The 21,437-nt window shown below is 36.7% G+C and overlaps 1 protein-coding gene across 1 annotated transcript in view; it reads left to right on the top strand.

Annotated features, from left to right (window-relative positions):
• MAP2K1 (mitogen-activated protein kinase kinase 1) overlaps nucleotides 1–21,437 on the top strand; it is a 42,664-nt gene continuing 21,227 nt past the window's right edge. Inside the window, exons 1-5 of the mRNA XM_062583856.1 lie at nucleotides 1–356; nucleotides 14,127–14,337; nucleotides 17,295–17,441; nucleotides 20,630–20,707; nucleotides 21,272–21,323. Of these exons, the coding sequence (XP_062439840.1) occupies nucleotides 277–356; nucleotides 14,127–14,337; nucleotides 17,295–17,441; nucleotides 20,630–20,707; nucleotides 21,272–21,323 (568 nt within the window). The 5' untranslated portion in view covers nucleotides 1–276. The remainder of the gene's footprint in view (nucleotides 357–14,126; nucleotides 14,338–17,294; nucleotides 17,442–20,629; nucleotides 20,708–21,271; nucleotides 21,324–21,437) is intronic.

Below are 21,437 nucleotides of genomic sequence, written 5' to 3'. Positions count from 1 at the left end.
GGCACACTCGGAGCCCGGGCAGCCTGCGCGGTCGGGAGGGGGCTCGGAGCGGTGTCGCGCCGCTCCGCCGCCGAGGCCGGGCTGGGCGCCAGGGGCGGCGGCGACGCAGCGCAGCGCCGCGGCGGCGGCTGCCCGAAGCCTGCCCCGAGCCCGCGGGGGCGCCGGCGGCGGGGACAGCCGCTGAGTTCGCCCCGCCGGGGGAAGCGCCCCGGAGGCGGCCGAAGTGGGGACAGCGCTTCTGCGTGCGTGACGCGCGGCGGCACCCGGCGCGGAAAGATGCCGAAGAAGAAGCCGGGGCCCATCCAGCTCAACCCCGCACCGGATGGCTCCGCCGTCAACGGCACCAGCTCGGCAGAGTGAGTGCGGGTGGCGGGCGCGGGGCCCCGGCGCGGAGGGGCCCCGGCGGGGCGGGGCGGGCCGCGGCGCCCCTTCCCCCGGCGCGGCCTGCTTCCGCGCGGTGAGCTCGGGCAATTGCCTCAAGGCTGGAGCTTTCGAGGGGCCGTGGGGAATTGGGTATAGGAAAACATATGTAAAATAAGAGTGTGATGTCCAAATTAATGGTATCCATTAAATGGAGATTTTTAGATTATGTTATTTAGGAAATGGCAAATTTTAGCCTTCCGAGCGTGCATTTAGTAAATATGTGTGTTTGGGGGGGAGAAGTTACACTGACTATCACTTAAGTTGTGTAAAAGGTCTTCTTGTATAAAAAGTCTTCTGCTTTAAACCAAAATAACACTAATGTTAGTAAACTTAGTTTTTCAGGAACTAACCTGTAATGCTAGGTAATTCAAATAATATGTTTGTCGAAGCTTTTGAGCATATAATAAAAACGTTGTGCTTAATGAATGTTAGGAAGATAGATCTGAGCTAATCATTGGTATACTGGGGGTGGGAACCCTGAATACTAAATTGTTATACATTATGCATGAAGTAAGCTTCTTATTGAGCTTCATGTTGGGTACGTTGATCTGGGTGAGCAAAGCGGGTTGAATTTTACAAGTCAGACTGTCAGCACAGTAGGGTAATGAAGTATTAAAAAAAGCTTGCTAGAGGTTAACAGGTCTGTGTTTCGTACTTAATTTGTAGATTGAGGTGGTGGACTAGCACTATGAACTGAGGCTGGAAAAACAAATGTGTACTAGGAGATTCCTGTCCAGCATGGTCAGGTCTCTCATCTTCCTTCTTTGATACATCAGCTGAGCTCTGAGATGCTTGTGTATCACTGTCGTGAACAGAGCTGTGCTGAGATACGTAAGTCTCAGACTTTAGTGATCCATGCTAATCGTTGCTGTCAGATTTTTCAGATAAGCTCAATTCTCATTTAACCACTTCAACATAATATCTCTGAAAATATTTAGTATCTAGCAGCTCCAGCTGTGACATTTCTAGCTAACTATTTTGATGATTAAATGGAAGGTGAACTCTTTAAAAAATTATCTTTAGGCAGGGGTTGTTGATTGTATCTAAGGATTCTGATCTAAATATTATGTGGCCTTTCTTCTAGATGATAGGGAAAAAAATGTTACTTTTATATTTGCTTATATAGCACTTTCCAGTTGACTTTCTTCAGTGCAAAAAATGTTACTTTTGTATTTGCCTATATAGCATGTTCCAGTTGACTTTCTTCATGGTAGTTGCAAATTCCTTGATTTAGTTTTCACAGATCCCTAGTGCATATTATTAGCTTAATGGTATAGAATAAATCTATTATACCTATCCCTTGCTTATTCTGGTACCTAAAATTAATCACTAACTATCCAATATGTTAAGTATAGTATTTCTTCAGTATTTCTCTATTCAAGAAATGTCACTAATTTTAAATCTTATACATGTTTGATACTTGCTTATTTTTTTGAAACTTATGGAGTCTCATAGGATTACTAAATCTTATTTATACCAGATAACTATCTTCATTTTCTTCTTTGCATGTTAATTTATATGACATGTATCTTCTAGACTTTTGCTCTTTATCAAATATTAGGCTTCATACCTGGTTTTTGACAGGCTTAGGTACTTTTTTTTAATATAGCTTAATGAAAAAGCAAATCCAGCAGCTTGTTTCCCCATAAATAACCAGAATTAATTATGAAAATAACTTTTCATCCCGCAAATATTAAATCCTTATTATAAATCACAAAGAATAGTTGAGTGAGAATTTGGAAATGGTCTCGGAATGAAATTGAAAACAGTGGCTGCCTGCCTTCATCTATAAGCTTGCTTCTCTCCTCATTTTTTTCCTTTGCTCTCCTACTCTGGGCTTCCTGTTGGTCAGTACTTGAAATCAGTGTTAGAGGCATATGTCTATTTTTATATGTGTATACATTTTCAAGTGCTTGAAATGTACTAGGCATCTGTAGACTACAGCATTATTATTATTTAAAGCTTAGTTCCTAGTTTGATGGAATTTTGGCTATGTGGGTCTCCAGTTACTTGTTTGCTTTCACCGTATACAAACCTGTCACTTTGCAAATTATCTTGACTACTTTCCTGTATTTTTTTTCTGGGAAAGAAAACCTTTCAAGAGAAGGAATGAAAAGAGCTCAAATTATTTAGCTAAGTAAAAATGAAGATTGTGTGAGAGGTGATATGACTGATGCTTGTAAGTGAATTAAGGGACCTGAACATTATAGAATGAAAAGAATTGTTTGGGTACAAAGGCAATGTTGACATGAAATCAAAGGGCTGTCAGTGATTTTGTGCTGGAAAGCAGAAACTTTCTAGCTATTGGGATTGGAAGGTTCCGTAAAGTATTTTGAAGGGATTTTTTGGGAAGCAAGTACCATTGCTAGTTTTAAGTAATGAAGCTTGATACTTCTGTGAATGGGGACATATGATACATTGCCTGTGACTTCCAGGCAGAGAGGAAGGAGAAAGGAAGGAAATTAAAGAAGGAACCAGATTATCCAGGATGTCTTGCTTTCTATTCTTGTCTTATTCTGTCTTCCGTGATATTTGATATTGGGAACATTTTGACTAGAGTCAGAAAAAGCGTACTATATGAGGTGTACAGTTTTTAAAAGTATATGTTGGAGGCCTGATCCTCCCTTACATTATTCTTTCTACCACCCTGGTAGGGCAGAGCAAAGGTGAATTAGGGTACTTGCGATACAAATATGCATATAGTGAATATTTTGATCAAAATTTCTGAATGTTTTTCTCTGATAGCAGTCTGTTATTTGTAGCTTGTTATTTGTAGTGATTATTTTAACCATTCATGCAGGCTGTTTTGAGTCTCTTTGGGGCCCTTGAAGTCTCTTGCTACTATGTTGGACATTAGAAGCAATTTAATACAAGATCATTCTTTGCTGTGAACTTCATCTGTTTTTGACATTTCCTCCTGAGAATTAGTTGCACAGGCAGACTTGAATGTGTGCTGCTGTTTGTTAGCTCCTTGTTGCTTTAGTTCGTCAAGATTAAACAAAGATAAAATTAGCCAGGTGGAGGTTTAATTTCTTTCCAGTACTGCTGGAGCTGCATAGGTGTACCTATGCGATGATTCTGCCAAGAAAGCACACAGAAAACAGCAGAAATAAGATTGAGTGGAAGCAGTGTTTCTTCTCTTCTGATTGGACATACCGGGGTAGTTCATTGTCTTCCTGGATAAAAGAAACATGAACAAACTCTGAACTTCCTCAAAATTCTATGTCTGTCATCTGTAGTGTTGAATATCTGACAGTTGTTACTCAGCTAGTAATTTTTTTTCTAAATACAAGCTAGACTGAGTGCACTAAGTAGCAGCTCTTCAAAGAAGCAAGAGTAAATCTGAAGATAATACTACTTTCTGTATTATAGTAAATTACTTGTTCACCTGAAAAGAAAGTTATTTTATGTTATTTCTTAGTTTTGTCTTTACCCAAGAAAGTAAGTAGAAAGAAGGCTTATACTTTATAATGGGCTAGCCATTTTGATATAAAATGCCAATGAAGACAAGGCACAACTCATTTTTAGCTTGTTGTAAGTCTAGTAAACTGCAGATGAGGTGTTACCTACAAACCATGCTGAAATAGAGCCTCTACTGTTTTATCTCAACTAGGATTTTATTTTGAGGTGTATATATCTTATGTAATTTTTGTTTCCAATGAAAACATAAACTAAGAGATTAGTGCTCTATTTTAAGTGTGTTTTAATGTTTATCACTGCTTAAAGCTTACAGACGTGTCCCTTCTATTTGTGTTGCCTGTTTGTTGGTTGTATTTCAGTATTATTATACTGAATTATAAATTCTGCTTATTAGCATAACTGCTATGAAACTTTATCACTGACTTTCTTTAACATTATATAAACATTGAAGAAGTGTTTGGGATAGAAAGATAACTTAAGATTTCAATCTAAAGAACTCCAAACTGTACAAATTGTATAAGTGTTTTATTACCAACTGTCAAATTATACCTAGTATCTCCCAGATCAAGTCTAAGAGATGATCTCTGTTCTAGGAACATAACACCAGGCAAACTTAAGACATGACGTAGCATGGTATAATACAAGTTAGGGTGAGCACAATAGGAAAGATTCATGGTGAGCAAGACTAATAATGGTCTGAAAGAACGCTTTTCCAATTTGGTGTTTATTAGATAAAAATGTAAAAGAAAAGTCAAACATGGAGTAAAATATATAAGATGTGAGTAGAAAATAAAATTATCTTCCTTTAATATATATTATAAAGAAGCAGATCTTTGAGAAGGATTTGAGAAGATACTCTCTATAAACTTTTACCTCCTTCTGAACTATGTTCCTTCAAAGGAAATGGTCTGGAAGAAAGTGCAAAGACAACTGTGAGCAAAACAGCTTATTGGGGATAGTGCTGTCATTGATGGTGCTTACATCCATGATGAATTTCCCCACCACCCCCTTTTCTTAACCATAGTACATCTAGTCCTTAAGACCATTCAAATCAAAGAACAATTGATTAGAAATTAACAAAATCCAACCATAAATTAATACTACAATCCTTAACATACATCAGCTTTTCTTGATATTTCCTGCTGTTTGTTCTGTTTAACTGTTATTGAGGAAGGAACTGGATAGCTGGCATGACTGCTGAGCAGAATTACCTGTATTTGATAGTCAAAGAAGAATTTGGGAAATTATACAGAACTGGTTGTAAATTCAGTTTGCAGTACAATTTGCAAAAGAAATAGTTGCTTATTTGCTATGCATCTCTCAATTTTCCTTTTTTCAGCATCTTCCTCAAGGAAACTTAAACTTTGGGCTTTGTATGAGTAGAAAGGCAGATTCTCTCCTATCACTTGTTTTTTAGTAGTCTTTAGGTTTGCATTGCAAAATGGAGTGGCCTGAGGACAGCAGCAGAATCAATGGGCTGTTTCCTGGCAGACTTTGTTCCAAGAAGAATTGTCCTCCACAGAGTAATTTTTTGGTCAGTCTTTTCAGATGTCAGTTGAGACAAAGTAGGAGAAAGGCTTTCACCAAGTTATTTCCATTAATATTTATGGGGTCACTTCTCTTGTTTTTTTTTTTTTTTTTTTTTTTTTTTTGTTTGTTTGGGTTTTTTGGGGGGATGAGGGGGGTGTATTTTTTTGGTTTATATAACAAAAATCTCTGATTATAGGCAGCCCCTGCATGGAACTCCTTTGACTTCAAAGGAACTCTGTATATGTAGTGTTCTGGAAGATTAGATTCTGGAGTTTTATGACAGAGCTGACCGGATAGTAGTTGCAAAGAATGTGTACGTGGAAGTACTGCAAATCTGTGAATACTTCTCTTTTAAGGAAAAAAAAAAAAATCAGAACTTCCCCCTCCCCACTTTCTCCTTCTCCTGCTAATGAAAGATTAACCAGACTTACAAATACACATGCTATGAGGGAATGTATTTTAGGCTAGGCATCATAAATGCCAGATAATTCCAAGAAAACTGTGAGCCTTTATTATTCACTAAATCCTTCAATTTTAGATTAAAAGATTCTCACTTCATAGCATTCTTAAATCTGCACAGATCTGATGTTCTTTCATTGATTTTAGCTTTTTTATTGTTATTAAAATAATATTTCTAATAGAACACAAATGATCTGTTATGCAGACTCTTACTTTCTATTATTTTATTATAACTTTAACTTTTTATATTGTATCTGGATGCATGTGCTAAAAGAAAATAAGTAAGTGTACACAACTAACACAGAAATTAATGCAAGTAGCAAATTGACCTATGCTGTTTGTTCTCAATTGTAAACTAAAAGCTGTCTGCTCAGTATGAATGTTAGACAGACTTTAAGACACTAAATACTGAGGTACTAATAAATAACAAGTCTCATTATGCATTTAAGCTTATATTTAAGCATGATAAGAATAATGAAAATTATCTTTTAATTTTTATGATGATGTTCTTGTTCAAATCAATTTAGGAGAGTTAGAGTCTTGTTGCTTACATTTTATCTCATTGCAATGCAAAGTGAAGGCTGTTAATATGTATCTAGCTGTCTTTAATTTTCTATCATTAACAACACCAATTCTGCAGATAGAATTCTGAAGATGTGATTTCACAATTAAACACGTGCAAGGTCCTGCTCCCCCTGGAGAACTCCTGGCCTCTGCTTGCGTTGGCCATGTGCTCCTGTGCTTCCCTTTTTTTGTACCCACTTCTGCAGTGAGTCATATTAGCGTGCTGACCTGACTGCAGACTAAACCACCAAAGAAGTACAGATTAGCTCTCGGAGGGGCTATGCAGTATCTTCTCTTGTGCTTACACCAGCACTGATGTAGCCATCTGGTAAACTTAATCGGGGAAACAGTCCAGCCAAAAACTTGCACAATTTTAAGTTAATTTTTAAATGCATCTGTCTCTGAATGGGGCTACTTGGGAATGAATAACTGGGAGCAGGATGAGGCAGCACCATCTCTTTTGGAAACAGCCCTGCTTTTTGCGAGATTAAAGAGACTGTGTGCCCAGGGCCTGAGAGATACTGTTGAGATATGCTGAAAGTCAGTAATTACAATTTTGGAGTAGCACATCTTTTAATTGAATAATTTCAGATCCGTGTCTCAAGGGGAGCAAATTGACTACCAGGTGACAATGTAAGGTCTCATATCTAAAGAAGATTGTTGCTTTGGGGTTTTCTTTTTTTTAAAAAAAAATATTTTAAAAGAGATTAAGATTGAAAGAGGCTACATAAACCCAATATATATGCCAGTTATTTGTTCACCATAATTGCAATGCTGCTACTCTTATTATGATAGGACATATTATTAGCCTTTGAGTAATCTGGGCAAAGGGTCTCTGCTTGAGCACTGACTTTTTTTGTTTTAAAGATGGGGATTTTGATAGCACAGGTCTGGAAGTACATCAGCTAGATATTTGAGGGCATATTGATTAAATGTGTCAGTGTACACAGGATAAACCTTCTTAAATGAAAGAGGAATTTTGTCCTCATCTAGGTTTACCTAGATGTTCCCTTTAAAATATTAAGTTCTACATTTTTCAGTAAAAAAACTTCCCTTCTGCCCTACTCCATGTTACCCTTTTTACATTTTCTTGAAGGTACATTTGCTCTACTGTTACAGCCCTGGGGGTTGCTGGCTTTTGTAAGATTAACAGATTGGCAATAACAGGTTCTAGCTTGCTGAATTTTGGGGAAAGGCCTCTTTCTTTCAGAGGACTTTCTTTATTTGAAAGAAAGCAGTGGGAGAATTTTTTTCTAAAGACTCTCTACTGATGTGTGGCTAGAAATTAGCAATCGAATGATTTCGAATTCACAGTATGTTCATTAGTGTTAACTTGGGACAAAATCTTGCATGTATTTTGGAACATGTGTGCAAGCCTTTCTGCAGTTATTGCCTGCAGAAGTTAAACAACTGTTTTGAAGGAAAGACTAATTCATTGCTCAGTGTCTCTTTGCAAACATCTCTTGTCTCTTAAAATGAGAAGTCATTGTTATCCCGAGTCATGTCTAAACAAGAAGAGCAAATTCCAGCCCAACTTCCATGTCTTGATGGCCAAATATGTGGGTTTTGGCCTGGGTTCCTTTGACTCACAGGTGCTCTGGCAGGAGGAGGCATTCGGCTGTGTCCGTGACTGGGCGACATGTGTCAAACAACTGTGAGTCAAAGCAGATTATTTTAGATTGCAGTCTGAGAGCTAGAAGCAGGAATGTTACAGCAGTACCACCTTTATGTGATTCTTCTAATAAACAAGTGTCATTTTTAAATCTGTTCATGGGTTTTTAGAGCAAATCTTTGCAGCTTCCTGGCAGTTCTTCCTTCTTTCAGTGTTTTTTAGAACTCAGCGTTGTTCTTCTGAAAGACTTCTGAAGTAGTTTTTCTGAACTTTTTTCAGTGTAGTGGGAAGATGAGTCAGCAGATATAATGCAGCAAACTGAACAATCACAAAATGCATTTTTGGCAACATTGCATTCCTATTTATAGAGCTATTCTATCTAGTCGGGGAATGTGTATATAAATATTTCTGTAATTATAGGAATAGTCTGTATCTTTATGACTTTGGCTTTATATATATCTCTTTCTTTACTAAATGACTGTATTAGCAAGTGTTCTGTATTTTTGCATTCCCTATATTTGCACTACAGGCAGAAATCTTCCATTTTCTCTCTGGATATTATGACAGTTTCCCTATCCCTGTTGTGTTAATTGCAGATTTTGGCAGTTTCTGCTTCTGTCCACCTTGTTTAGCTTTGTTGCATAGAAGTTTTCTGAATTCTCATCTTGACGTTGTCACAGATCTTGTAAACAGATGCTGTGTGTGGGTTTTTTGTATTTGTTAAGGTTGTGTATCTGCCGCATAGGGGAGTTGAAGATATTACTACCATTGCTATTGTGTTTATTGTGCTTTTTTTAAATTGAATTTTAACTCTGAGTTCGGAGACTAAAAACGGTGGAAAAGTAGGACTTTTCTAAGCACACATAGCTAGGTTGATGATCAGAATTTTGTAAGTTCTTTTTATCTTCTGCGTTAAGCTTGAAATACTTGATAAATAAGTTTCTTTTTCTGTTCGTAAGCAAGTGTTAACTGCTTTGTGATTCTTTGGGCAGATTGTGTGGAGGTAGTGGTGGCTGGGAGAGAAATCGGTGAGAGGTGCATACGTTTTTGAAAAGGAAGTTCAGAACTTGGATTTCCAGTGTGTGATCTTGTTTTTCATCATTTGAGGTCGCAAAACTTGTTTGTAGCAAACTTGAATCCCACACTACAGCAAGTCCCACAGAGGCCTTTTAATTGAGCAAAACCAGTTGTATAGCTTGGCCATAGCACTAAAAACAACTGCAAAGCACTAAAAAGCAGAAGGGGTGCCTGAGCCTGCTGACGGCTGCTGCTGCCACCCAGGCGGCTGCAAGTCCAAGAGGTGGCTGGAACAGTTGCAAAAAGATCTGGTAGGAAGAGGTACCCAGAACGCGAATCTCTCTTTGCACCACCGCTCAGGTCTGTGGCTTCGCTTCCTTTGGTGAGTGCTGCTGTTTCTTCAGTTCAGACATGCTATTTGGCACACTTCTAATTTAGGAAAAAATAATCGGAAAGATTGAAGTGTTTATTGGGGTATTGGTTAGGCTAAAGGAAAAGAGGAAGAAGGCTTAAGGCAAGGATTCCCAATTTAACAGGTCAGCCTATGAGGAATTTTTGGAGTTAAGTTGTGCCAGTGGTTGGAATCTCCGCAGCAGAAACACCAAACAACTTGGTCATATGGCATGTTTTCCTTTCTTATTTTAAATATGTCTTTTGGCTTTTGAAAAAAAGAGAATACAGATTTTTTTTTTTCATTAGTTTAGTCTGGTAGGACATACCTTTTCAGGCAGAACAATACTTTTCTGATACATTCTTTTTACATGCATTCTTTTATTAAGGAATAGATTTTAGTCAAAATTGTCTGCCTCTTGTTCTGAGAATTCTCTTCTGATGATATTAAACAGCAAAATATGTCCTACCATGCCTGTTGCATCCTGAAAGTGGGATGATGTGATCAGATGTTAAAGCTCATACTAGAAATGAGCAGGTATCTTGGGCATGGCCTTACCTTTAAGAGTGATTATATGAAAGACTTCTACCTTATTGCAAGAACAGAAGTGTAAATCAAAAATAGCATTTTTTTTCCAAATAAGAATCCTTTGGACATGGGGTGGGTTTAGATTTCTTTGTGTTGTTTTAACAGCGAGTTTCATTAGGCTGTGCTGGGCAGTTAGCCTGGAAATAGATGCCTGTGCTGTAAGCCATGAGACTACTGTAATTACTTTGTCTTCCATGTTATTCTGTGAACTGTTCTTTGTTAAAGGAAAAGTTAAACAAAATTGTCTTATTGCCCAGCTTTAGCGCAGTCATGCAGAATAGTCTGTCTTTCAAAACTGCAGAATGTATTGATGTTCTTAATACTTCAGTTCAGTTCCCTGATTGAGGTTGTTCATGGAAATGATGTTGTGAACTGCCTACTTTCTTCTTTAAATTGACAGTTGTGTAGGCTTGGGGAAAGCATTACTGTCACCGTTCTAGCAAACAGCCCCCAAGCCTGTATCCTCATGACAGTGGATCTGAAACTGAATGTACTGCTTTATGCTTTCACTCATACTAATTGTTCAGCTTGCAAAACTGATAGTAATAGCTTTGAACAACTGTGACAAATTGCTGTTAAAGACTTCATCAGGTTTTTATTTCCACTACCAAAAAAGTACTTTTTTCTTCCTGAGATGAGAAGAGAAATTGTTGAGCGCAGCTTGAATGCGGACTTCAAGGTTGTATGTGATTAGCCTGTCACTGAAGTGAATTTAAATTCTTACACTTTATCATTTTTAAAAAGATTTGGAGCATTCTTCTTAGTTTTTTTCCAGTTTTTATTGTGACATTATACGCTAGCAAACTGAAAGCAGCAATTACTTTTCTGTCCGCAAGTTCAAAGCGAGCAAGTATGCTCCAAAATGACGGATGCATCTGTTCCAGCATGGGCCTTCTTCTGTGCTGGAGTGCCTGCCCCCAAAAGCATGAACTGAGAAGTCTCTTCTTGCCTTCTGCACATCTTTGTTTAGGGTGTGAGAGTACTCTGCATAGTCTGTTATCCCTCCTGCCCATGTGATCGTAAGAAACTCATGCAAGGAAATGAAGGGTTGCTCAGTATCCCCTCCACCTGTTATATGCCCGTGTTTTCAGTGGTAATAAATAGTCTTTGGGTTTTCTCAATACTTAGAAAAAGTGTGTATGTGGTTTTTGTTTTCCCCCATTCCCTCTGATAACTTTGGAGGAGCATTGTGATAGGCTTAAAGTGACCTGGTGAAAGTGATAGTATCTGCAGCATACCTTGTCTCTTTAGGAATCTGTGGATGAGGGTATGTGCAGCAGTGTCTCTGGGAAGCACAAAGTTTGTAGCCCAGTAGTAACTGGAGGGACTGCTGTAGACTTACCCCTTTTATTTTTTTATTTTATTTATCTTTAATTTCCCAATGTTCTTTTTCTAAGCATCCACTTTTGGCCATTGGCAAGATGGGAGATGCTCAGTCAGACCAGGAAAAGGGCACTGCCCTGTCAGCATGCTTCCTAGAGTATCAAAAGGAGGAGGTAATGTTGCATTCATCGGAGGGAGCTTGCTTGATCAGGAGCAGGCAGCGCTAATTCCTATTACAGAACCCCTGATATATTGGTGCCCAAAAGCTTATGTAGAATGGCGTTTTTTTTTGTTCTCCCTCTTTGTCCAGAAGAGATTTTGCAGTCATACATCATGAGTCTGGTAGTTAAGACACAGTGTTTTTTTACATAGGTTTTTGTCTGTGTTAGCTATGCAGCATATTTATCAATTTCTAGCTAATTAAGTATATTTATTGAATGTGTTCTGTGAAATTACACAGTGTCTTTAACAAATAGGGAAAACAGTACTGACCTCTCTGCTACTTCATTCAGATGATCACATTACAAAAGCTGGATTCTTTCCCTAGTGCAGTATGTTTAGTATGTGCTTGGCTTGAAAATTGATAGCAGTAAATTGAATGATAACCTGTTGCTTAAAGTAATGCTTGGAAGAGTGAAGCTCTGAGATGGTTTGATTTCCTGCTTTGATGGAACTCTGGCAAAGCCTTAGCTTGTTGACAGAGAAAAACCAGCTCCAAGACTGCAGAAGGTAATGGTCATGAATTTTAATAGGGATCTTTTGTCTTTGAATAAAAGTTTTATATAAGATTAAGTAACTACTAGTGCTGCTTTTGCAGGCAGATGTTAGCGTACTAGTATGTTATCGCTTAGCTAAAAAAAGCTTCCTTAACATTCTTCATAGAGTCCTGGTGTAGAGGAATGGACTTAAATATTCCCTTTTGTATACTTGTGTGTTGTTTATTTGTACAACTTCTTATGCAGCGATTTATTTACCTATCTCTTTCTGTATGTTCTTTGCACTGCAATTTAGTTGTGATGCTTTTATATGGTGAGGGTCCAGATAACTCTCACAATTGTCTGTCAGGGGGATAGTATTCTTACAGCATTTTGTTTTCAAAACCAAAGTATACCTAAGGCCTGCCTGTCTTGAAATACTGAAATTAAATTACCATGAACTATTGTCATGACACAGATCCTCCAATTTATTTAAACTTGAAATTTATGATATCTAATGCTTCAAGCAAAGGACAAGAATGGAAAGAAAACCTAATTCTGTCTTCCCATCTGTCATTCAAATGTCATTAAAAAAATGGTGATATTACTTTATTGTATGATTGTATTCTGAATAGTGATTCTGCCTTTGTTGGGTTAGTAACTCTCACAAAATCTTAAAGTTCATTTACTTTACAGTTATTGAAGGAAAAAAAGTCATGAAAAATTCAAGCAGGATCTGAAAACTTACTCTCTGCTGTTGTTGTTCTGTACCTTACTGCAAGTAAGGTACTGCAATTAGAGCTTAGAACATTCTGATGATTTTTTTGCTGTTAAATCAGTGTTAGTTATGTGATACTAATAGGAGCTAGAAACAGATTTTTCCCCCCATCCTGTAAAGAGGCAAGTGTGACCTTAGATAGAAGGAAAGCTTTTCTACCATAATTTTTGTTGCCATGCCCTATTCTAGGTAAATGAAGAAATTTGTGGAGAGTTTTATACCAATACTTTCCATCTCTGAGAGCCTTTTGACTCCTCAGAATAGTGTTTGGACAAGGAACTTCAGCAATGATTGTGCTTTCAGGCAAGCAAATGTCTGTATCTAATGAATGCCACACTGAGATTGAAACAAACAATGTAAAAGAAGTCTAATAGAGATGTGCGCAAGACTGACACAGATATGATAAATGCTGTGCAAGCAAGATGTTTTTTGTGATACTGAAACATCTGTGTGACAGTTCTGTTTTATCACACTGGCGTATTTGTCTGCTGTGGGTCATGTGCTCAGGCATCTCTGTATCATGTGTGTATAACTAGAAAGCCTCTTCTGCTTCAGAGGAAAACTGAATAATTGTTTTCTTCAAAGCAGATCAAGAAAAATTATGTTGTATCCTGTTTCTGTGGCTGTAATTCTTTTATTTTTCTAAGTGAACAGTCCTCCCTCTTCAGTAATTCCTAAACTGATAGCAAGTTCAGTGTTCCATTTTGAAACTTGTAAATGAAAATAAGGATTTTTTTCCTCATCATTTGTTGCTGTGGCTTATTGGACCAGATTTAAAAACAAACAAACAAAAACCCTAAAATCCTCTGCTAAGGTCAGGCTTTGTTGTTGTTGTTTTAAATTAGCATTGGTTCAATTTTTAGGTTAAGTCCATATGTAGAATTTATAGCTAAAAGTGTTGTCTGCTGAAGTTCTCTGAAAGTGTGGTCATATATATCAGAAGGGCAATTCAGTACTGAAAATATTGTATTATTTCTAAATAATACAATAAGTTGCTGAGTCATTAAGCCCACTCCTGTTGGTACTGAAATTAAACATGCCTGAATTTGGATAGAACTGCAAAGATAGGGAAACTGAATGTTTGCTGTTGACATTTATGTCATTGTTTTATCTGTAATAAAATGCTATTTATGTAAATAGGATCCTAAAATGCACATCTTATGGCAATGACTACACAAGACTGGTCCTTCTAGATAATGCATATAGATGCAAAAGTGCGTTGCATTGAATCTCTGACCTCTGTGATCTATTATTCTTCATCCTGCAACATTGTGAGCAAGCTCAACAAGCTTAGCTATTGAGCCATTCATTCTCATTGCTCGGCAGGACGAATTTGGAAGCACTTCAGAAGAAGCTGGAAGAACTAGAGTTGGATGAACAGCAGCGAAAGCGCCTTGAAGCTTTCCTTACCCAGAAACAAAAGGTTGGAGAGCTGAAGGATGATGACTTTGAGAAGATCAGTGAGCTGGGAGCAGGAAATGGTGGTGTGGTCTTCAAAGTGTCCCACAAACCTTCTGGTCTTATAATGGCAAGAAAGGTAAGTGCCTCAAAAACAAGAACTTATGGACCTGTGTGGTGTTTTTTTTTTTTTTTTTTTTAAGGAGATTTTCTCCAAATAAATATAATGACTGTATTTCTGTAAATAAGTAGTGTTAACACAAAGAAGAGTACTTAATACTAACTTTCAGGGAAGTTGTGTTCTGAAATTTAGGAAAGGTTGCACTTATTTATCCCATGCTTCCCACTTCTTCAAGAATAGTGTTTGATGTGTTAGCAATGAAAGGATAGTTATTCATTCCTACTTTAATCTTTTTTTCCATTTGACAAATATATGTATTTTATATACAACTGAAAAGGTCATTTTTCAAACACATAACTGGCTCGCTAATTAGTAGAAGCTGTAGAATAAGTTACTAAATGTCGTAGATTGCAGAAAGTGGCAATATCCTGTGTTCTAAGCTGGCAATATCCTGTGTTCTAAGCTGTAAGTTTTGGAGAGAGGATTTTTTTTTTTTTTTTTTTTGGGTGTACCTCTAAGATCTCCCTTCACAGCTGTAGACCAGAAAAGGGCCTCTGTAGATGATACTGAAAAAATGAAAACTCCTCAAACAAAGAATAAAGGAGTACAGTCATCAGTAGAACCCCACTGAAGTACACTGGCAGCTTCTGTTTTGCACATTTCATTGTGGTGTGAACATTACTCCTATATGAAAATATAATTTTGTGCCTTTGGCAGGTATATGTTAATGATTCAGCTTTGTATTTTACAATCAATGGCACTTGCGACCTAGTCTGTAAAATAAATAACAATTTAAAAAATATATATATCAATAAGAAACATCTTGTTTGTGACAAGCTTTAACTTTCTCAAAAAATTTCACGAGAAATAAAACAATACAGTTGTGGAAATGCATCTGTGATACTGCATGAATATTTCTATTTGGGTACCTCATGGCACTCCTTCCCAGGAGCAAAGTTCCTTGCACAGGTGACATTTCTTCCTGCTGCCTCCTTACAAGGCAGTTTGTCAAGGTATACTCCAATGTATTGTAGGGAATCAGAAAGCTGGCATGCTACGCTCGTTCATAGGAAACAGTCTAGCCATTGAGAAGAATAAAACATATGACATACTCAAATCCCATTATTACAGCACACTGAAAAGTCTTTATTTCTTTATTGAGAAGTTAAAAAATAAAGGCAGTCTTTCAAGAGAAGTACACTTTGTCATCTTTACCAAAATTAAAGGACAGTGTGCATGCACTGACTTTAATATAAACCATGCTCAGTAGACTGCTTACAATTTGGAGAGAGGCAAAGAAAAATGCCCACTTTCAAGGGGCGAGAATTATTAAATATACAGATCTGTGAGTTTTACTAGAACTAAATCAATTTACTTGATTTTTTTTTTCACCTACTGTGAGTTTAACAGGAAATTTTGTCCTAGTTAATATTTGATGCAGCTGAGATGTTTGCAGAACTGCTATTTTTCTTTCATATGTTGAGTAAAATTTGATTTCCATAGAGTCTTTTAATCTTGTTTTGCCAAAGAAATACCCTTCTTGCTTTGTATGAAGAAACAGTGTAGCGGAACAGTTATGTAATCATGTAAGTTCATGTAATCTCCCACTTAGATTTAGACTCAGTTTGGTGATGCTTTATATAATTAATTATTTATTAGATTCCCCCCCCCCCACTAGTGCATTACAAAAACTGTGCAGATATTTTTTGGCGGCTGTTTCTGAGTCAGTGTATCCTGTGACACATTTCCTTTAGAAATTCATTCATGGGTTTTCTTCAACATAAAGAGTTTGTTACTGAACTCTATCCATCAAAAATGGATAAATGAAGAAAATGTTCTTCATGATGGAGAATTATGTCATAAAAAGAAGAGATGGAAATTCCATCTTTTGCAGCATAAATAATTCATATCAAATATTCTTTCATGCTTTAATGAGTGTATCTCAGAATGCTGTTACTTACATAAATTGTTTTATTAGCTTTAGTAATTTAATTTAGTTACCTTTACTGATAATCTGGGTTCTAATTATGACAGATTTTCTTGCTGTCCCTTCATGTTGCAAAGCTAAACATTCTGTTTTGTTTTGTACTAGCTGTTGGTTGGAAATTTCTTATAGAAGTATTTTGAATTGAAGTGGAAAATGTCTAAGGCTTATCTGGAATTTGATATTACTCCGGTAGATTTTTAAATAAGAAAATTACCCTCTTAAAAATTGATATATAAAATCAGAGTCCTAACAGTAAATTTACTCTGAGTCAGGACTTCCTTTTATATTTTGCAGTCCCATGAGATGCTGTTACTGATTTAATATTAATTAAAAAAGCTAATACCCTAAATATAATATTTAGAATGTCTTAGTTGAAATAGATTATCCCTTAATAACTGTTTTTCTTTGACATTCTTAATCAAAACAGGAATCGAGCCATTTTGGACTGGTTCTATAATCAAGAACAAAACCTGGTGTTCACATTATACTTTTCTGGCTATTTTTAGTGGGAAAGTGCTAAATGGGTTTGGAGGCTCTCCTGTCCAGAGATGGAGTAGAGACAATGAGTGGATAACTTGGGGAACTTCAGTTGTTTTGTGTAATGTGGTCTGTTTTGGGGATAACTTCTACTTCACTTATTGTTGCTCTAAATCTACTATCTTTCATGGCTATTGGTGTTTCAACTTCCTCATGCCGTATCCTAGAGTTTCTCCTTTCTGAAAGACCCTTTGCCACTAAGAAAATAAGAATGGATTAATTTTCAGATAATTCACTGGATCATAGAGTAACTCAGATTGGAAAGGCCCTCAGGAGATTTTCCAGTCAAACTTCTACTGAGGTAGGGTCAGCTGTGAGAGTCAGGCTGCACAGTTTTATCCAGCTAGGTCTTGAAAACCTTCTGGGGTGGAGACCACACCTCTTGGGCAACCTATTCCTCCTGAAAGGCCTTTTGCTACTAAGGAAATAATAAGAATGGATTATTTTACAGTTAATTCATCTAGAGATCAAGCCAGCTATTCGAAACCAGATCATTCGTGAGCTACAGGTTCTACACGAGTGCAACTCTCCATACATAGTAGGCTTTTATGGAGCTTTTTACAGTGATGGAGAAATCAGCATTTGCATGGAACATATGGTAAGTACATGTAAATCTGTTTTAGGCTGAAGTTGTTAACGGGCTATTAATGCAAAACCTAACTGTCAACAGGACTTGAGTTAACCAGGTAGACCTTTCTGTGTGAATAAAGAATCAAATATTGTGTTTCAGACTTACTCTGCAAATCTGAGGTTGGGATTGATATGATTGGTTTTATGCTGTTCTTTAGTGTGTCTTCCTCCATCAAAATGCTACGTATGTCCCCAATTTCTTTTTATCTGTGTGGGATTTTTTTGTTTTATTTTAAAATATTGCTCTTATACAGCTGTTCTGATTTGAGTTTGATTTTGTTTTTTATGTAGTATTAAAAGTACATGGTCCACAATGACTTATTGGTGGTACAACTGTAGATTCTGATTATCATAGCTAGTAGGGATTATAGTTTGTTCTGATTCAGATTAATCTATAGTTTGTCTCCTTGCTTCAAATTTTGCAGAAGATACAGACGTAAAGGGTAGTGTGCAGGAAGTGAGCAAGACCAGAAGGAGCTTATACAACTTTTTCGTTATGCCAAAAACATTTTTAACTGTATTTCATTTTGATAGAAAAGTACACATTCTTCTAGACATCTGTTTGCCTTTCTCTAACCATATGGAGTCAAACATTAAAAGCAAATTTTCTGTGACTAAAAGTCAGTCAAATCTTTTCCTCACTTGCTTGGTAGAGGAAGCTTTTAACAATTTGAAATACAGTAAATCTAAATAAAGATTTTTTTTTTCCTGACAAAACCATATCTTTGAAGAGAAACCGTATTTTCTCTGAAAAGTACATGTGATTGTTTTAATGTTTTTCTGGTCTCCTCTTACAGAAATTTTTAGAAGAAATTGATGGTTGCTTAGAAACAAGTGATCGTGATCCAATTTTTAAATATGTGCTAGCAGAATAGGAAGTGTGCACACCCCTAAAATACAGATAACTACTGGAAATTATAAAGAAGTTAGTTTCTCCAAATTGAAAACTATCATGAAAAATGAGAAGAAAATACATGTATAACATGAGTATCTGGACATTTTTCAATATTATATTGTTACATGCCAAAAAGATGTGCATGTTAGCAATTGTTAAAAGATGGGGATGTGTTAGAGACATGGCCATGGTATATAATTACATATATAAATAAAAAGGCTGAAGAATCGCCTTTGTTATCAACTAAAAGTAACAGGACATAATGGCTTACAGGTTCCTAATCAGAGAATGATATATGCGACAGTAAACTTCTCAATCTGAGAGAAGGCAGCATGAAATCAAGTGTTTTAGTGCTGAATCTAGACAATAGCAGACTAGATACAAAATTTCACACAGAGAAATTGATCAGCAAGATGCACAATTGAAAGAGAAGGTAGATTATTTAAACTGCTAATCTAAACTATAGGCTGTGTCTCCCTCCCAATTTAAGCCATTAAATTATAGGCTTAATGTGGATCATTAAGTGAAAGGTTTTGCCCCGTTTTGGAGAAGAGATTAGGTGAGAATATCACCACTGTCATTTCTAGACAAAATAATCTATACAATTCTTCTCTCCTTTTTCTGTTAGTCTTCTTGTTTTCTGTTAGTCTTCTTAGTGCCAGTCAAAATTCTTATTTTTAGCACCAAGTCACAGAATGTAACTCCAAATACGAACAAGGTTTGGAGGTCGAAAAGACAAAGGTTCAAATACTCAGATTTCCTTGACTTCCATGTACCTGAAACTATCAAGGTCAATACATAACCTCACTTAGAAGAAGATATTTGACAGACTCCAGAAAAGTCCTGAAGGTTGCATCCAGCACTTCTTGGCAATTCAGTTGTATTCAGCCTCTTGTAACCGTCAGAGAAATGTCTAGAAAACTTTTTTTCCTCTGGGATGACATCACTGTTGATACACCGGTACCTCCACAAAGACAGCTGTCCAGAAATGCAGACTCCAGGCAAAGCCAGAATACTACATAGTAGGATCAGAGAGTATGCCTGCATATGCAATAGAAAACACATAAAAAATACCTGGTATATCTTTTATCAAATTTCATTTTGTTACAAAATGTAAATGCTACTTTGAGCTATTTGTTAACCTTTTTTTCTGCTTTCCTTCTGATAAGAGTTTTAGATGTTAGTCCTTGAATAATTAAGACTATTCTAACTTTTCTCCATACATATATAAATGACAATTAAAGTTTCCAAAGGGTAGGTGAAGGCAGAAGGAAGTTGCTTACTCAAGTTGGACTTTTGCCTTGAGTACTGTGAGATGTCAAAAGACAATCCAGACAACTGGATATTGCTTTTAATTTGAGAAATAACATTCTAATTTCCTCTCAGATTGTATGTTCTCCATTCTAGAGAATCCGCACAAACCTATTCTTGAATTAGTTTCTAAAAATAAGTATCACTTCTAGTTTTCCTTCTCAGAAGCCCTTAGCAACAGTGGAATATATTTGAATTTGATGGGGATACATTTGTATGCATTCAATTTATTTAACCTAATGAGATTAGTAAGACCATTACTTGCCGTGGAACTTTAAAAATGTTTCTTCCTATTTTGGCCTTCTTGAAAGCCATGCTGAATCATCCCTTTGCCCTTGGAAGTGGACAGTAACTCCAGATCTGCATAACACTCTGCACAGTGTCTAGTCCAGAGGGAGAAGGCGGGAGGGATCTGGGTTTGATTATGACCGTGAGCTGCCAGTAGTGCACGTGATATTCAGAAGTAGAACTCTTGTTTTCCATGGTGATAAATTATTCTCAACTAAGTGATGGGAATCATAAAATCTGTGGTGCCTCAATCTTTCTCATTCTGTAGAAGGGAGAGTTTCATGCAGTGGGCATCCCAAGAAAAGTTACATGCTATTGTGATAGACCAGAAGATGCAGAAGCCTCTTAAATTCCACATGCTTAGTCAACAACTATTTATGGACCTTTCTTAACAACAGCCAAGCTGTGGAAATACAAGTACAGCAGATCGTTGTGTGATGTGTCCATTTGAGTGGATGTGGTTACGGGCCAAATGTTTGTTTAAAGTAAACATAAAACTGACTAATTCCTACTGCTGAATGATTTCACTTTTTTCAGATATGTACCTTAACAATATTGAACCAAATTTAAAAAGCACCATTTTCATCATTGAATGTATCCTTTAGATTGTAGTTCTGTTTAAAAATTCAGACAAATTTGGTTATATTTTGAACACTTATTAGGATGGTGGCTCCTTGGATCAAGTACTGAAAAAGGCTGGAAGAATTCCAGAACAGATATTGGGCAAAGTTAGTATTGCGGTAAGTTTGTTGCTCTCAAGGGCTGGAAGTGGGTACTTGTGCATCTTAGCATGCTAACATCAGGAAAAAAGTAGTTGGGAACCACAAGATGTGAGACAGGTGGATATTACTGGATTTTTAAATGTGTTGCTTTCCTCTTAAAAAAAATATCTCTGTACTTGTCGTTATTTGGTACCTCAGGGCATTGGAATGTGTAACACACATTCCATTGTGTTTGCTTTGATTTTCTGCTTTTGTATCAGCTGGTGCTTCTGGATAAGAACGGAATCAACAAAATGATATCTTTTAATTAAAAAAAAAAAAGTGACTGTTACTCTTTACATATCTGTTGTGCAACAGGGTGTGGGTACAAAGTTTCCAGTAATGATTTGATTGTTTTTTTGTTTGTTTCTTCTTAAGTGTGAGTAAGAGATAAAAGTTTAAACAGAATATTGATTTGCAAAAATTACATTTTAGAATTTCTATTCCATGTTGCATTCATATAAACATCTTGACTCTTACACAGAAAAACCGCACAGTTCTCTTTCTCAAACTGAATTTTTTAAAATTTATTTATATGTCTAGGTAATAAAAGGACTCACGTATCTGAGAGAAAAGCACAAGATAATGCATAGAGGTGAGATACAATTTTATGATAAACTTTTCTTTCATATTGTTTTTATTCAAGTTAAAATACCTATTTTTTCCTGTGTTTGTTCTTTATGCTTCAACATGATTTTGATTTGGGGGG

This window comes from Rhea pennata, chromosome 10, assembly GCF_028389875.1.
Source record: "Rhea pennata isolate bPtePen1 chromosome 10, bPtePen1.pri, whole genome shotgun sequence".
In the NCBI taxonomy this organism is placed as follows: domain Eukaryota; kingdom Metazoa; phylum Chordata; class Aves; order Rheiformes; family Rheidae; genus Rhea; species Rhea pennata.
The sequence above is the reverse complement of the archived record's forward strand: the minus strand, read 5'-3'. Positions and strand labels throughout refer to the sequence as shown.